General features: G+C 39.7%; 1 protein-coding gene across 1 annotated transcript in view; it reads right to left on the reverse strand.

The window, feature by feature from the left end:
• Window positions 1–520: 520 nt before the first annotated feature.
• ttn.1 (titin, tandem duplicate 1) overlaps window positions 521–17917 on the reverse strand; it is a 143468-nt gene continuing 126071 nt past the window's right edge. The window contains exons 190-213 of the mRNA XM_035536429.1: window positions 17536–17838; window positions 17117–17422; window positions 16739–17029; window positions 16318–16614; window positions 15929–16234; window positions 15550–15852; window positions 15145–15426; window positions 14337–14930; window positions 13859–14146; window positions 13475–13774; window positions 13084–13386; window positions 12686–12988; window positions 11989–12573; window positions 11602–11904; window positions 11206–11505; window positions 10545–11114; window positions 10113–10418; window positions 9376–9969; window positions 4144–9278; window positions 3848–4004; window positions 3166–3665; window positions 2725–2878; window positions 2000–2284; window positions 521–1886 (exon numbers count right to left, since the gene is read on the reverse strand). Of these exons, the coding sequence (XP_035392322.1) occupies window positions 1591–1886; window positions 2000–2284; window positions 2725–2878; window positions 3166–3665; window positions 3848–4004; window positions 4144–9278; window positions 9376–9969; window positions 10113–10418; window positions 10545–11114; window positions 11206–11505; window positions 11602–11904; window positions 11989–12573; window positions 12686–12988; window positions 13084–13386; window positions 13475–13774; window positions 13859–14146; window positions 14337–14930; window positions 15145–15426; window positions 15550–15852; window positions 15929–16234; window positions 16318–16614; window positions 16739–17029; window positions 17117–17422; window positions 17536–17838 (13061 nt within the window). The 3' untranslated portion in view covers window positions 521–1590. The remainder of the gene's footprint in view (window positions 1887–1999; window positions 2285–2724; window positions 2879–3165; window positions 3666–3847; window positions 4005–4143; window positions 9279–9375; window positions 9970–10112; window positions 10419–10544; window positions 11115–11205; window positions 11506–11601; window positions 11905–11988; window positions 12574–12685; window positions 12989–13083; window positions 13387–13474; window positions 13775–13858; window positions 14147–14336; window positions 14931–15144; window positions 15427–15549; window positions 15853–15928; window positions 16235–16317; window positions 16615–16738; window positions 17030–17116; window positions 17423–17535; window positions 17839–17917) is intronic.

The raw sequence follows: 17917 nt of genomic DNA on the forward strand, positions 1-17917 counted from the left end.
TGGATGACTTAATTGTTAATAATGCTATCAGGGGAATGGCAAACGTAGTAGGAGTCATCATCATTGACATGAGAGTAAATTATAGTCTTTTGATTGTTTTTTTTCACAGTATTGCACTTGTATATATGTATATATCAGCATCCAGAAGAGTTTACTTGCCATGTTGCATCACTGAAAGCTTGCACTCTGAACTGTTGCACTGTTCATGACCACTGAAGATCCAGTGAGTCGACTGTTAGTAATGCACTCGTTAGAATTTGGATAAATGTTTACATGTGATGTAAATGTTTACATGACAGTTACAGTTGTTATGTACAACATTTTTCTTGGGTAATAATGCCAATATCATCTGTACCAAGATTGTATTTAGTGTGGGTTGTATAAAGTATAAAAATTATCCTGAAGTTAAAATCCTGGAAAGTTTAAATTAGGTTTACCATTCATGATCTTGAGTAAATTATTTATGTGAAACAACTGTAAAACAATTCATTAACTGAAAAAGTAATGAAATACAAATGTCTCATGGTGCTGAAATCATGCTTTATTAAATCAGAAATTCATAAAACTCAAGGAGGCTTAAAATGAGTAATGCTACATATATTCATTACTATTAAATTAAAGTGCAGGGCATTTCATTTATTGTTTTTTCTTTTCTTTGCACAGCAGATGTAGTCACTGTGGTACTTTGCTTGATGATTACCCTGACTGCTGACAATGTGAGATCCTAAAGCTAACACACACACACGCTAACACACAAACACACAAAATATAACCTAGCAATCCTCCAAGAGGTGGCACAAATTCTGCAAAGAAGCATCTGAAATGATTTAGAAATTAATGGCCAGGTGATGTTACTTTCATAAAATCAAATTCAAATAGTCTTTTGCCAGAACTTGTGCACATAACATTATCTTCAGCTCAATGTGCAGGCCGCTCGCACTTTGAGCCTGTCATTAAAATGGTGGTATGACATAGTCAGTCTGAACACAAGGCCCAGTTGTGCTGCTTACATGAGGGTAAGATGCAAACAGCACTCAGGGTCTTATGGTCAAGTTATAAATTCATTTGAGTGTTGCAATACTGCATGCACAGATGTACAGTGCATAACTTTGTCTCCGATTTAGTAGAACTTCAACAGGGAGCCTCTCTACCTGTTGAGGCAATCTTAAGACTTCAACTTTTTGTTGAGGCACAGAGTTTTGTTTCAGGTTTTACAGGGTATTCGTTTCAAGAGAAACTTTCTCCTGTTAAACATTTAGTTCCATTTGTTTCAGTTAATATTGTCATAAATAACAATTCATACATTTTCCATAACCGTTAAATTCGGCTATATACATTATGTACATGTCACAGAAAAATGGTTCAAAAATCCTAGTCATAATTATCCAATATGGCACATTTTATAACAACTTTAGACTTTAGTCTAGTTTGGCATAAATTAATGTCAAGTTTGGTAAAAAAAATAGTTCATATTTACAAGAACAGAGATCCAGGTCGTTATCTAGAACAGAGTATTGTTATTCATTCAATAAATAAAAAGATCGAAGGAAGAAAAGGGGGTGTGGGTTGGATTACTTTTATCTTTTTTTTTTACATGGATCGAATGCTGACGTTGACAGTAGCAGAATCGGATCCAAGTTCGTTGGAAAGTCTGAGGGTGTATGCCCCAGCATCATTTTCTTTAATGCCACTAATGATGAGAGTGGTGACATCCTCAGTGGTCTCAATCTGGAACCTTCCCCTCTCTTTATTGGACAGTATCCTCCCTGAATGGGACCACTCAACACTTGGAACTGGGTCTCCAGTGAAAGCACAGGCCACAGTCAGAACTTTTCCTGATTCAATGCTAATATCTTGAGGAGCAGATTCAATTTTAGGTGGTACACCTGTTTTAAAAAAAGGAGCAATGAATTATGTGACTGGCCATCATATGCCTCAGGGTAGTTCCACTACTTAACACTTTGTGTCATCAATCAACACAAGCACCACTTAGTCTCACCTTTGAGCCCACGGGAAATGGATTTGATAGAAGACCCCACAACATGTGACCGACTGGACATTTCCATCATACTGCTCGAACTCATGGCTACCATTGTTTCAGATGTCATGGAGGTCATGCTAGCTGCTGACATGCTTTGAAGTTTAACCTGAGCCATGCTGGAACTACTGAAGGCTGCCTCCTGCATTGATGAAGCCATATGCAAGGCAGTGTAGCCACCTGCCAAACCTGCATCATACGAGCTTTTCTCCACTACTATCATTTTCATAGGTTCTTCAACCAGAGCTGTGAGAGTACAGCAAACAGTCACCAGATCATTCACACAGCTTCACAGGCCAAGGCAAGTGATTTGGCAAAGGAACATTCTATCACAAAATCATGATTTGAACTGCTGATTTTGGGTGGAACTCTCTTTTGAATATACAAACATAACCATATATTTGACTATAATCTCTGTACAGTATTATCCATGCAAAAGTAAATACTGTACTATAGTCCCAACGAGGACCTGATTTAGTAACTTGAATGTAAAAATGTATGACACAGTAATAGCCGAATAAACACAGTTCAGTATTACAGTTGCATCAGTGTCATAACCAACAGTGCATGAATCACATTTGAGTTTATCTAAGAGTAAGAAATCTTTACTCAACTTTCACTCTTTGAAATTCACAACAAACACAATGCACAGTGCTGTGAGTAGTAGTATTAATAGTATTACTTACTAAGAACATTAAGAGATGCTGTTGCAGAACACTGTCCAAATTGGTTCTTGGCCTTTACTGTGTATTTTCCACTATCCTCAAGAGTAGCGTTCTGAATCTCAAGTTTATACACGTTTTTAGAGCGGCTCAATTTCATATTTGATGTAACAGATAACTGAATGCAAACAGAAGAAACAGAAATGTAGGCATACAAGCATAGAAATGTCACTTCGAATTCATAGTTTCCAAATTAAATCCCAAATATGGAGAAATGGATGGGAATAGCTAACTATGTACATAAACCAAAGTATAGAAAGTATGCATTTTTGCAACAGCTCAATTCTTGCATTCTTCACAAAGGGGTCCTATTATCACTAAAGTAGGGTTGCTAAGAATGCCACTTCCTATAAGAGATACTGTGTGTCCCTGTTGAAAGGTTTATTCAGATGTTATGCGACTCACCACTGAATTGTCCTTGAGCCATTCAATTTCAGGAGTAGGATCTCCTGTTATTTCACAAGAGAATATGATATCCTGTCCCTCATTTACATTCTGGGATCGTGGTTGCTCTAGGAATTTTGGTGCATCTGAGCGCTTTTCACTGATTTTGGTGTCAAACTGGCACTTGATCAAGCCTTGTTCAGTTTTTGCCTCACATGTGAGGATTCCACTGTCCCGCAATCTGACATTTCTGATGGTCAAAGTGTGGTCATTCCCAGAAATCCCATGTCTGTAGTCTGCTGAATTGGCCAGTTCCACTCCATTCAGAATCCACTTTACATCAGAAGCTCCAGGGATATTTGCTTTCAGTGTGACAGCCTGACCCTCAGTAAATGTAACTTTGGTTTGGGATGCTTTAATTTCTGTAAAAGACTGAACTTCTTGATGGACAATGTCCTTTTTCACAGTTTGTTCTGTGAGCTCTGCTTTTGTTTCCATAACTTTTGCAGATTTAAGTGATTCTAAAAGAAAAAAAAAAAAACGGTTAAAGAAAATTTTTTATTAAGATGTTCATAAAAAAAGCAAAAGATATGTCTTAATTAAAATATTAATCAGCAGTAATAGCAAATTTGTAATTCTTAATTAACACAACATTTTGCGAAGAGGGATTAATGAAGAGGGATTAAGATAGAGTTAAGCATACCTTTAATGGTGACAGTGCAACTTGAAGTAACTGACCCAGCGCTATTTGTGGCAGTGCATTTATACACACCACTATCAGAGACGTCAGAGTCATAAATTTCAAGATGTGCAGAACCATGTTCCTCGAATATTTCATATTTGCCACCCTGAGACACGCTCTGAAATGAGAACGTTGACTGTGGTTGACTTCTTTGGTTTTACACATTTATTACATGTTAATACATACATATTAACATTTAATATTACATATTAAATTATATAATACTACATAGGAAATGAAAAAGCCATTGTAATTACCCTTCCGTCTTTCGTCCATGAGATCACTGGTTTAGGTTCACCAGTCACTTTCACTGTCATCTTGACAGTGGCATCTGACGAAACTGAGATGTCATTTAATCCTGCTGAGAATGTAGGTTTGGATGTTGGTGTTGGTGATTTTGCTATGAGAGGGGACTTAACCCTGTGTGGTGACCTGATTGGCTCAGGTGATTTAATTCTTGGTGGAGATTTTATTCCCCCAGGTGATGTTACACGAGGAGAGATTGGAGATTTCACTCTTGGAGGAGAAGCAACAACTTTCTGCACAGGTGTTGGTTTGCGAACTGTCAGGGTGAACTGTGCCTCTTGTTTACCCTCGGAGTTCTCCACAGCCAGTGTATAGTTACCTTCATCTGAGATTTCAACTTGGGAGATTTCAAATGTAGACTTGTATTCTGTTGTTGTTACATGATGACGGTGTGATGACACAATGGTTTGTTTCTCCCTCATCCAAGTTATACTGGGTGCTGGTTCTCCATCCACATCGCATGTAAATTTAGCTGTTTCTCCCTCAGATACTGTGAGTGACTGTGGCTTTGTCAGAATTGTTGCTGGAAGTGTTGTTCTTTGGGGTTCCTTTATCTCTACTGAAGCTTCTTCCACTGTTTTTACTTCCATGGCTTGAAGTATTTCAGATGATTTATGCTCATGTACGACAATTTCTGTCGTTTCTGATTTTAGTTCTGTTTTTATTTCAGTTACTGTCTCTGAAACTTGTGTCTCTGAGACTGCAGCTGCCTTTTTTGATGACACATGATAAACATCTGTTTTTGTCATCTCAGGTACAAAGGGAGTTGGAGGTTCCTCATCTTTGCGCTGAGATGTATATGCAGCAAATCCACCTCCAGAAACTTCAAGAGTGGCATAGTCTGAGGCTTCTCCCTTTGCATTCATGCAGACAACACGGTATGTGCCACTGTCTTCTTCTTGGCAGTCAATGATTTGTAGAGAAAGAACCCCACTCATATTATACATGTGGTACTTTTTCCTTTCTTGAATAGGCTGGCCATTGTGATACCACTGGATGTGGGCATCTGGTTTAGATTGGACATTTAATGTGAATTTTGTATTCTGACCAACTCCTACACGGTGAGAGCGCATTCGTACAGTGACCCTTGGTGTATGGTCGAGGCTAAATGGTTGCTGTGTCACCATTTCAAACTTTTTCTCAGTTTTCAGAGCCCTCTTTCTTGCTTCATACCGTTGTATGTAATCAACTTTTGTGGACAGCTCTTGTGTTAAGACTACTTTCTCAGTAGAAACAGGGCTTAGAGAGCGTGGATGTGTTTGCTCCGGTGTTGGAGGTCTGACTGTTGCTTCTACTGCCTTCACCACTGTAGGGCGCTTCACTTTAACATAACCTGGTGAAAATGAACTGAGGGTCAAATCAGATAAGTCAACTGCAGCTCCCTCAACCACCACTGGAACTGAAACTTTTGTTTTCTCTTTTCTAGAGATTCGTGTTTTTTCCTCAAACTCCATGTGTTTTAGTTGACTCTTGTAGGAGGTTATCCTTGTGGAGGTTGTGACTGATCTGAGCAGCTCTTGATCCTCCTTTTCTTCATACATCCTTTGCTTTTCTTTTGGAGGTCTATATGTTGCCTTATCATGTCGCTGACGAAGACTAATGTAGCTTGGGCCAGACTCATACTTTGAGGGAATACGATAGGAGTCATATCTTGGAACTGCCTCTACTTCTTCCTCTCCATCATATTCAGTCTTCTTTGGTGAAGGATGACGCAAAGCAGAAAGTTCAAATCGTACAGGGCTTAGACTTGGTGGAGAAGCAGAGTAGCCCAGTTGAAGTTCCTCCTCAAGTCTGAGTCTTTCCTCCTCAGTTCTTTTCATTGACAGGTATTCATTAACAGGAAGAAGCAGTTCCTCATCAGAAAGATCACCAAGAGAGCGTCTTCTTATTCTGTAGTAAGTTTCCATTTCTGGAGAAGGTGTACGACGCCTTGCTGGTCTTACAGTTTCCAAGTCATCCTGTGAAACAGCTGGGATATGCCATTTTGGCTTGTACTGGTCTTTTATTCTTGGCAGAGGCACTTCATAGAATTGTTCCCACCTTGACAGTCGGATACGCTTAAGTCTCTTCTGAGGAAGCTTCTCCGTTGGCTCAGGGAACTCATACTGGTCTCGTAGTTTCTTGTACCACTTCATGTCAGAAAATGGTTTAAAGTGTTTTATTTCCATGTCTTCCTCAAGAGCAGTAGGAGCACGAACACGAGGTGGAGGAATAATATATGGCATTCTTAATCTCTTTTCCTCTGCTCTCTTCTTTCTTTCTTCTCTTTCTTTTGCTTCTTCAGCTTCAGTCTTTTCTTTCCTGGTTTCCACTGGTATGAACATAGATGCAGCCTCTCTCAATGCCTCTTTTGCAACAGGAGTAAGTGGGGTTACATCTGCACCAGCAAGAATCTGTGTTAGGCGTACTTTTTTGTCAATTTGCTGCTTGTCAAGAGCTTGTTTCTTTTTCTTTTCCTCCTCACTCTCAAAGTCCTTCTTGACATGTGTTACACGTTCAACTTTTAGTGTGGATTGACAACTTGCAGAACCAGCTGAATTGGTTGCTGTGACCCTATATGTACCAGAATCCTCTGGAAGAGTGTCTCTGATATGTAAAACAAAGTAATCCAAGCCCTCGTGAACAACTTCAATTTGTGGACCGAATGCCAAAGGTGTGCCATCCTTCTCCCATTTCAGTGATGGTGAACCTGATACTCTTATCTCGAAGCGTACACTCTGACCCTCTCTGCACTCCAAGTTGGCCAGCAGGCGCTTGAACATGGGTCTCACGGTATTATCAGCAGGTGCAGGGCGAGGAATTACTGTGAGACGAGCCTTGCAGCTGTCATCGCCATGCCTGTTGCGTGCCACAACAGAGTACTCAGCATCATCATCAGGGTCAAGATTGTGAATTACTAACTGATACAGGCCCTTGTCACTGATAAATGTATATTTCTTGTCATCATCTCCTGGCGAAATCTTCTGTCCAGATTTCAACCACATGACACGAGGTTCAGGGTGAACTGTGATGGTGACACCAAAGCGAACACTCTCACCAATGTAAGCTGTACGGTTGCACAATGGAAGTGTGAACTCTGGAGGTCTTTGAAGAAGCCTGGCTGTGTCTATTCTGCGTTTTACTTTCTTTACAACACGTGCAGTGTAGAAGCTACGATAGTCTCTGACACTTTTGACAAAGAGCTCTGCATATGCACTGTCCTCACCATACTCATTAACTACTTTGCATCTGTATGTTCCATCATCTGCTCTGGTAATGCCCTTGATAGTTATTGTAGCAAGCCCCTCTTCATAAGTAATTTCATATCTAGCACCTTCTTCAAGTTGCCTGACTCCACAATACCAGGTAGTTTCAGTATTGCTATCATAATTCTCAATGTTGCAAATAAATTTGACATCATCGCCTTCATCACTAGCATTGTGTTTAATTTGCCCAGCAATTGGGCCATGCTCAAATGGTGCAATCTTTGCTTTGGCAACTGTTACACCTCTTTGACTTCTGATAGCACCACCACTAGCAATGCGAGCAGATGAGACAACAGTGTTCCACTCTTTCTTCACTATAGCTTGGTAGTATCGCTTGTGTCTTGTGGTCTTGATTGACTTAGTGCTAAGCTCTTCTGTGCTCTTTGTCAGCCAAGGATGATTCAAAGCTTCTGCAGCAGTCATACGATGTTTACGATCTTTAGTAAGCAGACGGTCTATAAAATCTAATGCCTCAACACTTGCCTCTTTGAAGGACTCATCATCAAAGCTGTACTCAGCATTAGAGATGTTGTCAATCATTTGCTGATTAGTTTCAGCAATGAAAGGATTGAGTCCACTGAGAAGTACATACACTAGGACACCCACAGACCACATGTCTGTCACAGTGCTGACCATCTCATTCTGATGGATTTCTGGTGCTGAATATTCAGCTGTTGTGTACTGAATCTTGATTTGTTCTCCAGGAGTGAGATGTCTAGATTGTCCCAGTTCTATGATCTTTACAGTGGTTCCTCTTCTTGTGGTATACACAATATTCTCAGGCCTGATATCAAAGTGACCATAACTCTTGCTGTGTAGATACTCAAGAGCTTCACAAATCTGTTTCATATAGTTAACAATTTCACGTTCATTGAGTTCAAAGGAAGGTGTATTAATCCGTTCAAATATGTCAACTCCTGAAATGAACTCATAGACCATGACCAGTTCTTCAGGACTGTCAAATGATTCATGGAGTAACAGGAAATTCTTATGGCGGGCTATGTTAAGAGTTGCAATTTCTTTCTTTACTATTGCTTGATCAGCACCTTTCACCTTGACGAATTTGGCCATGAATGTCTTTTCAGAGCTGATTTCAACACAGCGATGAACAATGCCAAACTTTCCACGACCAAGCTCTTCGGCAATCATGTATTTGTTGTGTAAATTCTTAGACTGTGAATGGGGAACTTTACCCACAGAAACTGGTCTAGTATCATCAACTTCCTCATCATAGTTAAGAACTCTTGATTTGTCTTCCTTTGTCACAACAGGTCCACTTGGCTCAGATGGTGCACTCTGACCAAATTTGTTTTCAGCTATTACACGGAACTGGTAGCTTGTCTTTCCAAACAGATTTGTGACAGTGTAACGAGCATCACGTGACTGGGCAACACGGATCCATCTCTCTGCTGTGGTAGCACACTTCTCTACAATGTAGTTTGTAACTCTACTTCCGCCATCACTAGCAGGTGCCACCCAATCCAATGATACAGAATCTCTAGACACATCACAAGCTTTGACACCACGAGGTGGATCAGGCACATCTGCAACATCAAGCTCAACTGTTTGCTGGTCAATGCCAAATCTATTCTTCGCACAGACAATATAGAAACCAGCATCTTTTCTTTCAACTCCATTTGAGAACACCAGAGATGTGAATGATCTTGTGACGATAACTTGATAATAGCCATTATTATCAATAAGGTCTTGTCCCTTCTGCCATGTGATAACTGGATCTGGTTTTCCACTGAATGGAATCTTGATGTTCACCACTTCACCACGGAGAGCACAAATTGCTTCTTTATCTTGCAAGTTTTTAGGTAAATTAATCTTTGCAGGAACTGAAAAAAGAAAAAAAAAGTTTGTTTTTTCTTCTCAAATATTCTTATTACCAAATTAAATTGAGAATGTAATGTAAAACATGACATTTGTACTTACTTTCAACATCCAGAGAAACAGTGGCAGAAATAGATCCTCCCTGGTTTGTTGCTCTGATCTGATAGACAGTTGAGTCTTCCTCATCAGCATTAACAATGACAAGCTGATGATAACCACCTTTAAATTCTTGGATCTTGATTTTAGTTCCATCTGCCTGAATTTCTTTGCCACGCTTGAACCATTTAATCACAGGTTTTGGCTGTCCCGCTATCTTGCAAACAAATGTTGCAGTGCTCTTGTATTTCACACTCAAGTTCCTGAGGTCTTCTTTAAATGCAGGAGCATGGACTTCAACATCTGTCTTTGGAACAACTGGGTCAGACTCTTCACTGTATTCACTTTCTCCACCAAGATTTTCACATTTCACACGGAAAATGTACTCAACACCTGCTGTAAGTCGCTTAACTGAGAAAACTGTCTGGTGGATTTCATCAGTGGTTACAGGGACCCATTCACCCTTCTTCTTATCTTGTTTCTCAAGACGATAGTTCTTGATTTTGGATCCTCCATCACTAAGAGGTGGTTTCCAAGACACAACGCAGGAATTCTTGGTCACACCAGATACAATGGGTTTCATTGGTGTTCCTGGTTTATCTGTAAAGCATTTTAAATGAAACATTTTATTTTGAAATGAAATTTAAATCATATATATATATATATATATATATATATATATATATATATATATATATATATATATATATATATAATTTTATTTATTTATTTATTTAACTTACCTAACTGACTCTTGATAAGAATAGCAGATGGAGTTTCCAGTGGTTCACTGTTGCCATAACGGTTTTGTGCTGAAACACGAAAGAAGTAACCTTCATTTTCCACAAGGTTGGGAATACGGCATGAGATGCCTGTGACAGATGATGTCACAAGATGCCACTCTGAGCCTTCTTTGTCTTCACGTTTCTCCACAATGTAGTTTGTGATCATTGATCCACCATCATCTTTTGGTGCAGTCCAACTAATGATTACAGAATTCTTCAATAAAGCATCAAGAACAATAGGACCTTCAGGCATGGAAGGTTTGTCTGAGGACAAAAGATTTATGAATACAAGTTAATTCCATTTTTCCCCAAATGCATACTATAACACACCATATAAAAATGTTGTTAGCCTTAAAATGTAATCATAGATTTTTCACTGATGAAAATTACCTAGAATTTCCAGATGAGTTACAGTATCTGCAGAACCAAAGTGGTTATTGATCCTGATTCTGTACTGTCCACCATTCACCCTGCGCTGAACATTCTTCAAAATCAAATGAGTGTAATGCTCTGTGTTTTCAATCATGACATTCTCAGAGGGTTCCATTGGTTTTGCACCATGCAGCCACATGATCTTGGGCTCTGGGCGACCTATGTATACAGCATGAATACGTACAGTGGTACCACATCCTGCAAAGATTTTGTCTTTTAACGGGATGGGAAAATTCGGTGCTGCTTCCAGAACCAAGGTCCCACTGGTCTCACACTCTCCAGCTTCATTAACACCTTTGCAAGTGTACAAGCCCTCATCTTCCTGTTGGTCTGTTGAGATGGTCAGTGTATGGTTGCGGCCATCAGAAGTTGCAGTGTATTTTCGACCTTCTCTGATTTCCTTTCCACCTTTGTACCATTTAATTTCTGGAACAGGCCTTCCTATAATCTGGCATTTTAGGATGGCAGTCTGACCAAGCTTGGCAGTAACTTCATCGATCTCTTTTCTGAGAGCAGGTATAGTTCCAACTGATAAAAAAAGAAGAAAAAAATGTCAGAATGGAACCAGTTATGCACATTAGACATAGCTCACACAACCTATAGAAACACTTGTACTTACCACTCAGTTTAGTTTTGATTCCTGTTGCAGTCCTGCGGGGTCTGCTAATACCAGTTTCATTTTCTGCAAACACTCTAAATTCATACTCTGTGGCCTCTTGCAAAGCATCCTGAGTAAATTGTTTGTCCTTTGAACATTCCTTATTGCATTTCTTCCAGGTGCTCTCCCCTGACTTTCTGTACTCAATCCAGTAACCAAGAACTGGCTTTCCACCATCACATTCAGGAGCTTCCCAGCAAATTGTGATGTAGTCCTTAGTTACAGTCACAGTGTCTATCTCACTTGGTTGACTTGGTTTGTCTGGGGCAAAGAAGACAGTAGTAACATAAGATTCGTAATCTGTTTTAGTGACAGGTATGGCTAGTGTTTAAGTAAATATAAAAAATATTTCCTTACCAAATGGATCTTTACATATAACAGAATCTGATGCAGGTCCAGGTACACTCTCTCCAATGTCATTTACAGCAATCACACGGAACTGATATTCTCCATCAGTAGTGAGTCCAGTAAGGGTGTACATGGTGGAAATCACCTTTGTCTCATGACGAACCCACTTATCAGATGATACCTCTTTGTACTCGATGAAGTATCCGGTGATCTGAGATCCACCATCATCTTTAGGCTTTGTCCAAGCCAAAGCAACAGAACTCTTTGTGACATCCATGATCTCCGGTGGTGTACCTGAAGCTTCTGGTACACCTGTTTAAGGAATAAGCACCTATTATTTATTTGGTGGTTGATAATATTTGCTTAATGCACTTTCCAAAAGGAAAAAATACTTACAAATTGGAGTCTTTGGTACAATAGGTTGTTCAGTTTTAAGGGAGCTGCTGATACCAAACTTATTCTCTGCTGTCACCTTAAAGTGATACTCAGCATATTCGTGTAATCCTTTAACCACTAGGGATGTGTCAACCACTTGTGAGTCTAGAGTGTACCAGGCTGCCTTTGTTGCCTCACGTCGCTCCACAATATAGCCAAGGATTTCTGAGCCACCATCATCTTTTGGTGGTTTCCAGCTCACTCTTACAGAATGAGACTGTATATCATCAAATTCAAGAGGGCCTTCAGGGGCTGATGGACGGCCAATAACCTTAACTTTGATCTGAACCATCTTTTTCCCACATTTGTTTTCAAGATGAAGAGCATATATACCAGAGTCAGAATTTTCAGCATCCTTGATAACAAGCTCAGTAACATCTTCACTGGAGGCAATCATTGCACGGTTAGAAATCTCAGAACCATCCTTTGTCCACTTGCAAACAGGTGTTGGTTTCCCTTTGATTGGAACTGAAAGTCTGATGACTGCTCCATGTCTGACAATAAAGACATCTTTGTACTTAGCTTCAAGGTCATGACTTGGTGGTTCTGAAATAAAGCATATTTTTAAACTTAGTTTGACAATTACTGGTGAAATATAATTGAGTGCCCAGCAGCAGCTGATAGTATTCATGGTTATAAAAGCAAAGTGGCAACATACCAAGCCTTTCTGTTACTTTGATTGTTCCTGGCACTTCAGCGGGTTCACCAGGTCCACCAGCATTACAGGCCAAGACTCTGAATTTGAACTCCTCCCCTTGTGGCATTCTAGTCAGAGTGTATTCACAAATCATTGTTGGTGTGGTATTGCACTTGATCCAGGGTACAGAACCAACCTTCTGCATCTCAATCAGATAACCAGTAACCTTAGATCCACCCTCCTCATCAGGTGGATTCCAAGCCAAAGACACAGATGTTTTTGTGGTGTCAGTGACTCTTGGGTTCTGAGGTGAACCAGGTGGATCTACAGAGATAACCAGTGGTTATAATTGGCTTAACATAAATTAGAAAATAGGGTTTCAACGTTAAAAAATCATCCAAAATGTAAAATATACTTACCAACTGGATCAGTTGCCACTGCTGGCTTGGAGACAAAACTAGGTTTACCAACACCTCTAGCATTGATGGCTGTCACTCTGTGCTCATATTCCAGGCCCTCAATAAGACCAGTGGATCTGTATCTTGTCATTGTCACAGGGTTCTTATTAGCCCGCACCCATCTGTCAGCTCTGACCTCCTTGCGCTCAATGATGTAGCCAGATATCTCTAGGCCACCATCCTCATCTGGTGGCTCCCAGGCAACAGTCATACCATCACGAGACACATCAAATACTATCGGTCTACCTGGTGGCCCAGGAATGGCTGTCACAAGAGAAATGTTTGTGTTAGTTTTCAGAGCATGTAAAATCAGACTAATTTACACAAATATGGAGTATAAGTTTTTTCTTACATTTGGAACTCCTGCACTCGACAACATCAGACTGCAAGAAGTCTCCAGTACCGTAGCGATTGACTGCTGCAACGCGGAAGACATATTCATCTCCCTCTGTCAGTCTATCAAATTTAAAGGTTGGTCTGCTGACTGATTCAGAGATAGGTATCCATCCTGGACGATGAGCATCACGTTGTTCGACAACATAATTACTGATAGGAGCACCTCCATCTCTTTCCGGTGGATCCCAGCTCACGGTAACTGAGGATGCATCAACCTCATCAAATCGAACGGGTCCATTAGGTGGATCAGGTTTGTCTGTAGAGGAGAAATACATTTTAGTTCATTATACTGTAAAATCCTGGAAACCTAAAAACTGTGACATGTTAGAAGGTTACTAACCAAGGATGATGACCTTTATTTTTTCTGTTGTCACTCCTGTAATATTCTTCACTTCAAGGGTATACTCTCCAGTATCATCAATTGTGGTGTCAAGAACAGTTAACTTAGAGCATTTTGCAGTTGACTGAATTTTCACACGTTCCTTTATCTTTAATTTATTTTCACTAAAGAACCATGAGCAAACAGGAGGTGGTCGTCCAATGATTGGCAAATTAAGTTCAAGAGGTTTGCCAGCCAAAACACTGATCAACTTCTGTGGAATTCTTGATAGATCAACCTTTGGCATTACTGAAATAGAAAAAAATATGAGCCAAATACAGAAAATTATATCATTATGTAATTTATATATATATATATATATATATATATATATATATATATATATATATATATATATATATATATATATATATATATATATATATATATATACATACATACATACATACACGTTATATAAAAATTATTTGGAATATACCTCTTTGTTCTTGTACTGTCACAGCCGTAACTGTTTCTTTGGGCTCACCAATTCCTCTGCTGTTGACAGCACGTACCCTGAAGAGGTACTGCTCATTTTCATTCAGTTTCTCAATAGTGAACTCAAAGTCTGTTAATTTCAAAGTGGCAACCTTCATCCATTTTTCTGTACCAGCCTTGCAAGCTTCAATAATGTAGCCGGTTATCCTGCTGCCTCCATCATGTTCAGGCTTCTCCCATCCAAGAGTTACGGACGACTTTGTGACATCTACAATGTCAAGTTTTGCTGGAGGCAAAGGTACTTCACACACCAGCACAGCATCTGGTGTCTCACAATGTTCACCTATTCCATAGATGTTTTCTGGCAAGACTCTGAAATAGTAGAGCATTCCTTCTGCAAGGCCTGTAATTTTGTATGAAGTTTTGTTGCATTTGGAAGTCACTGTTTTGTAGGCTCTTGTTGATGATTCTCTTTTCTCAATTATGTAATTGTTAATGGGTGCACCACCATCAACCTCAGGAGCATCCCAGGCAATGTAAGCAGACTCTTTTGTGAGCTCCTTAACTTTAATTGGGCCTGGTGGACCAGGAGTATCTGAAAATATGAAAATGTAAATGACACAATATGTAAATGTTTTATATTTGTGTGTGTGTGTGTGTGTGTGTGTGTGTGAAAATTCCAAACACTGTACTATTAATTTTTTAAGTTTAAATATTTCAATCCTATTTGGATCTTAGGTCAACCTGTCTATTCCCTTTTTAAAACCATACATGTTATCAAATATGTGGATAAATATTCCAAAACTTACCATAGATCTTAACAAGAATGCTAGCATCCTTCTTTCCAGCTGAATTAGCAGCTTCAAGGGTGTATTTTCCAGCATCATAGCGGTGTACCTTGTCAATAATCAGAGTTGTGGCAGTATTACTAACTTCAATAAAGCCACGGATCTGGAGATCCACCCCAGGTTTGCTCCAGGTAATGACTGGAGATGGTCTTCCAATGATAGATACATGAAGTCGCAGAGAGCTTCCTGCCCTCAGACAAATTGTCTTCCGTAGATCATCAGGAATCTCAAGGTCAGGAGTTTCTGAGAAATGACAATAGAACAATATTTTTTTATACTGGTAGCAGTAAAACAAAGTAGCTAAACAAACTTTCAATTGCATATTGCAGTCCATTTATGTTCTAGCTAGGGTTTATTTAAACTTACCAATTCTTTCAACAGGCTCCACTTCTGTACATGGATCACTGAAGTCTCCTGTACCATTCACATTAACTGCAGCAACTCTGAAACAGTACTTTTTGCCAGTGGTAAGACCGGTTATTGTGTGCTCTGTGCCTCTAAGTGTCTTCTCATGGGTCTTGGTCCATTCTTCTGTACCTACTTCTTGCATTCCAAGGATGTAACCAATAATGTCAGCACCACCATCTTCCACTGGCCTTGCCCAGGTAAGACTAATGCTGTCCTTGTGTGTGTCTGTTACACGTGGAATGGACGGAGCGTCTGGTTTCCCTGTAGAAAATGTTAATTTGCTTAACGTCCAGTAATTTTGGTACATATATTAAATACATTTGTGTTAATACTCTACCTGTTGGTACTCTGCAGACAGCATACATGGATACCTCACTAGGCTCACTGTCCCCAGCAGCATTCATGGCCGTAACACGGAACTGGTAAATGTTGCCCTCTTGTAGGCCTGTAACCTTGAAGGTTGTGTCTCTGAGTACAGAATCTCTGTTGACCTTAACCCATCTGATACTCTTCCTCTCCTTCCTCTCAATCAAATAGTTTGTAATTTCACTACCACCATCATTCTCAGGTTTCAGCCACTCAATGGTTGCAAAGTCTTTTCCAACAGCAAGGATTTCTGGTGGTCCTGGAGACAATGGGATAGCTGCAATCGAACAGATAAATCAGTCAATGCATGCCTTCTTGATTAATGTTATATTTCATAGTTTTACTACATGTTATACTTACTGAATGTGTTTCTAGCAAAGATGGGTGAAGATTGCAATGCCACACCTGCCCCATACTTGTTTACACCTGTGATACGGAAGATATATTCATTGTTCTTGAAAAGTCTGGTAACGATACATGTGAGGGCCTTGCATTCAGCATCCACGATGACCCAGTTGAGTCTGTTGGTGTCCCTTCTCTCCACAATGTAATGTGTAATGGGGTCACCACCATCCTCTAGTGGCTCTTTCCAGGACACTTTGCATTTGTCCTCAGTCACATTGCTTACTTTTATCTCCTGACATGGACCAGGTGTATCTTGAAAAAGAACAGAGGCAGTAATAAGATTATGATACATAATCTTGTGCAGTCATTCTATCTTTAAATGAGCAAACTGATTTTTGATTTTTTATTTATTAATATGTCAAATGATTATACTTACCAAGCACCTTTACACAGACTTCAGCTGTTTTGGTTCCACTGGCATTCTTAACTGTCAGAACATACTTCCCAGTATCATCTCTATCACAGAACTTGATGATTGCTAAAGCACGGGTGCTAGAATATTGTAAACAGTATTTCTCACAGTGGTCCAGTTCTTTATTTCCCTTTGCCCATGAGACTTTTGGATCTGGTTTGCCACCAACAGCAGCATCCAGAACAAGGTCTGATCCTGCTCTGACTGTAACTGTGTCCACAAGAAGTTTGCTGTCCAATTCTGCTTTGGGAGGAGCTAAAAAAAACAAAAAACAAAAATGTGTTACTGATTGTTGAGAATGAATACCATACTACAACTCTGCAAATAACGTTTGAGGCTTACTGTATTCTGCCTTGCAAGTGACAGCTCCTGTTGACACTGATGGCAAGCTGAACACTCCAATGGCATTCTTAGCGATTACATGGAACTCATATACCTCTCCTTCTTCCAGTGCAGTAATTGTGAAGTTTGTATCAATAACATTAGTGTAATTACACTTCAGCCAGCGGCCTTCTCCAGAAACAGTGTAAGGCTTGCGCTCAACAATGTAACCTACAATTTGGCTGCCACCATCATTCAGTGGCACAGACCACTTAATTGAAACAGTTGATCTTGATACATTGGTCACTTCTGGCTTGCCTGGGGGATCTTGAGATAAATTCATAGAAAAAAGAAATCAATGTTTTTGAATGCTAACAGACAAAGAAACTAATTAATGGATGCAAAGGGAAACACACGTAAGACTTTAATCCTGAACTCACCAACTGGATTTTGTGCAACAGCTCTTTTTGATGCTTCACTTGCTTTACTAAGGCCAGCACTGTTCATTGCATATACTCTGAACTGGTATTCAAGACCTTCACTAAGGCTATCGACTTTGTAGTAACAGTCAAAGCATGGAACAGTGTTCTCTCTGACCCAAAGAATAGTGTTGCGCTCCTTCTTCTCAATCCAGTAACCAGTGACCTTACTGCCTCCATCATGATATGGCTCTTCCCAACGGATGCTCATGCTGTTAGCAGTAACAGCAAACACTTCTGGTCTAGTTGGAGGCCCTGGTGGAACTGTGATGGAATAACAGTATATAACATTAGTTTTACAAAATTAAGTACTAGATGGTACTATACAATGTCCCATTTTTAT

The sequence above is a fragment of the Electrophorus electricus genome, chromosome 2 (assembly GCF_013358815.1).
Source record: "Electrophorus electricus isolate fEleEle1 chromosome 2, fEleEle1.pri, whole genome shotgun sequence".
NCBI lineage: Eukaryota > Metazoa > Chordata > Actinopteri > Gymnotiformes > Gymnotidae > Electrophorus > Electrophorus electricus.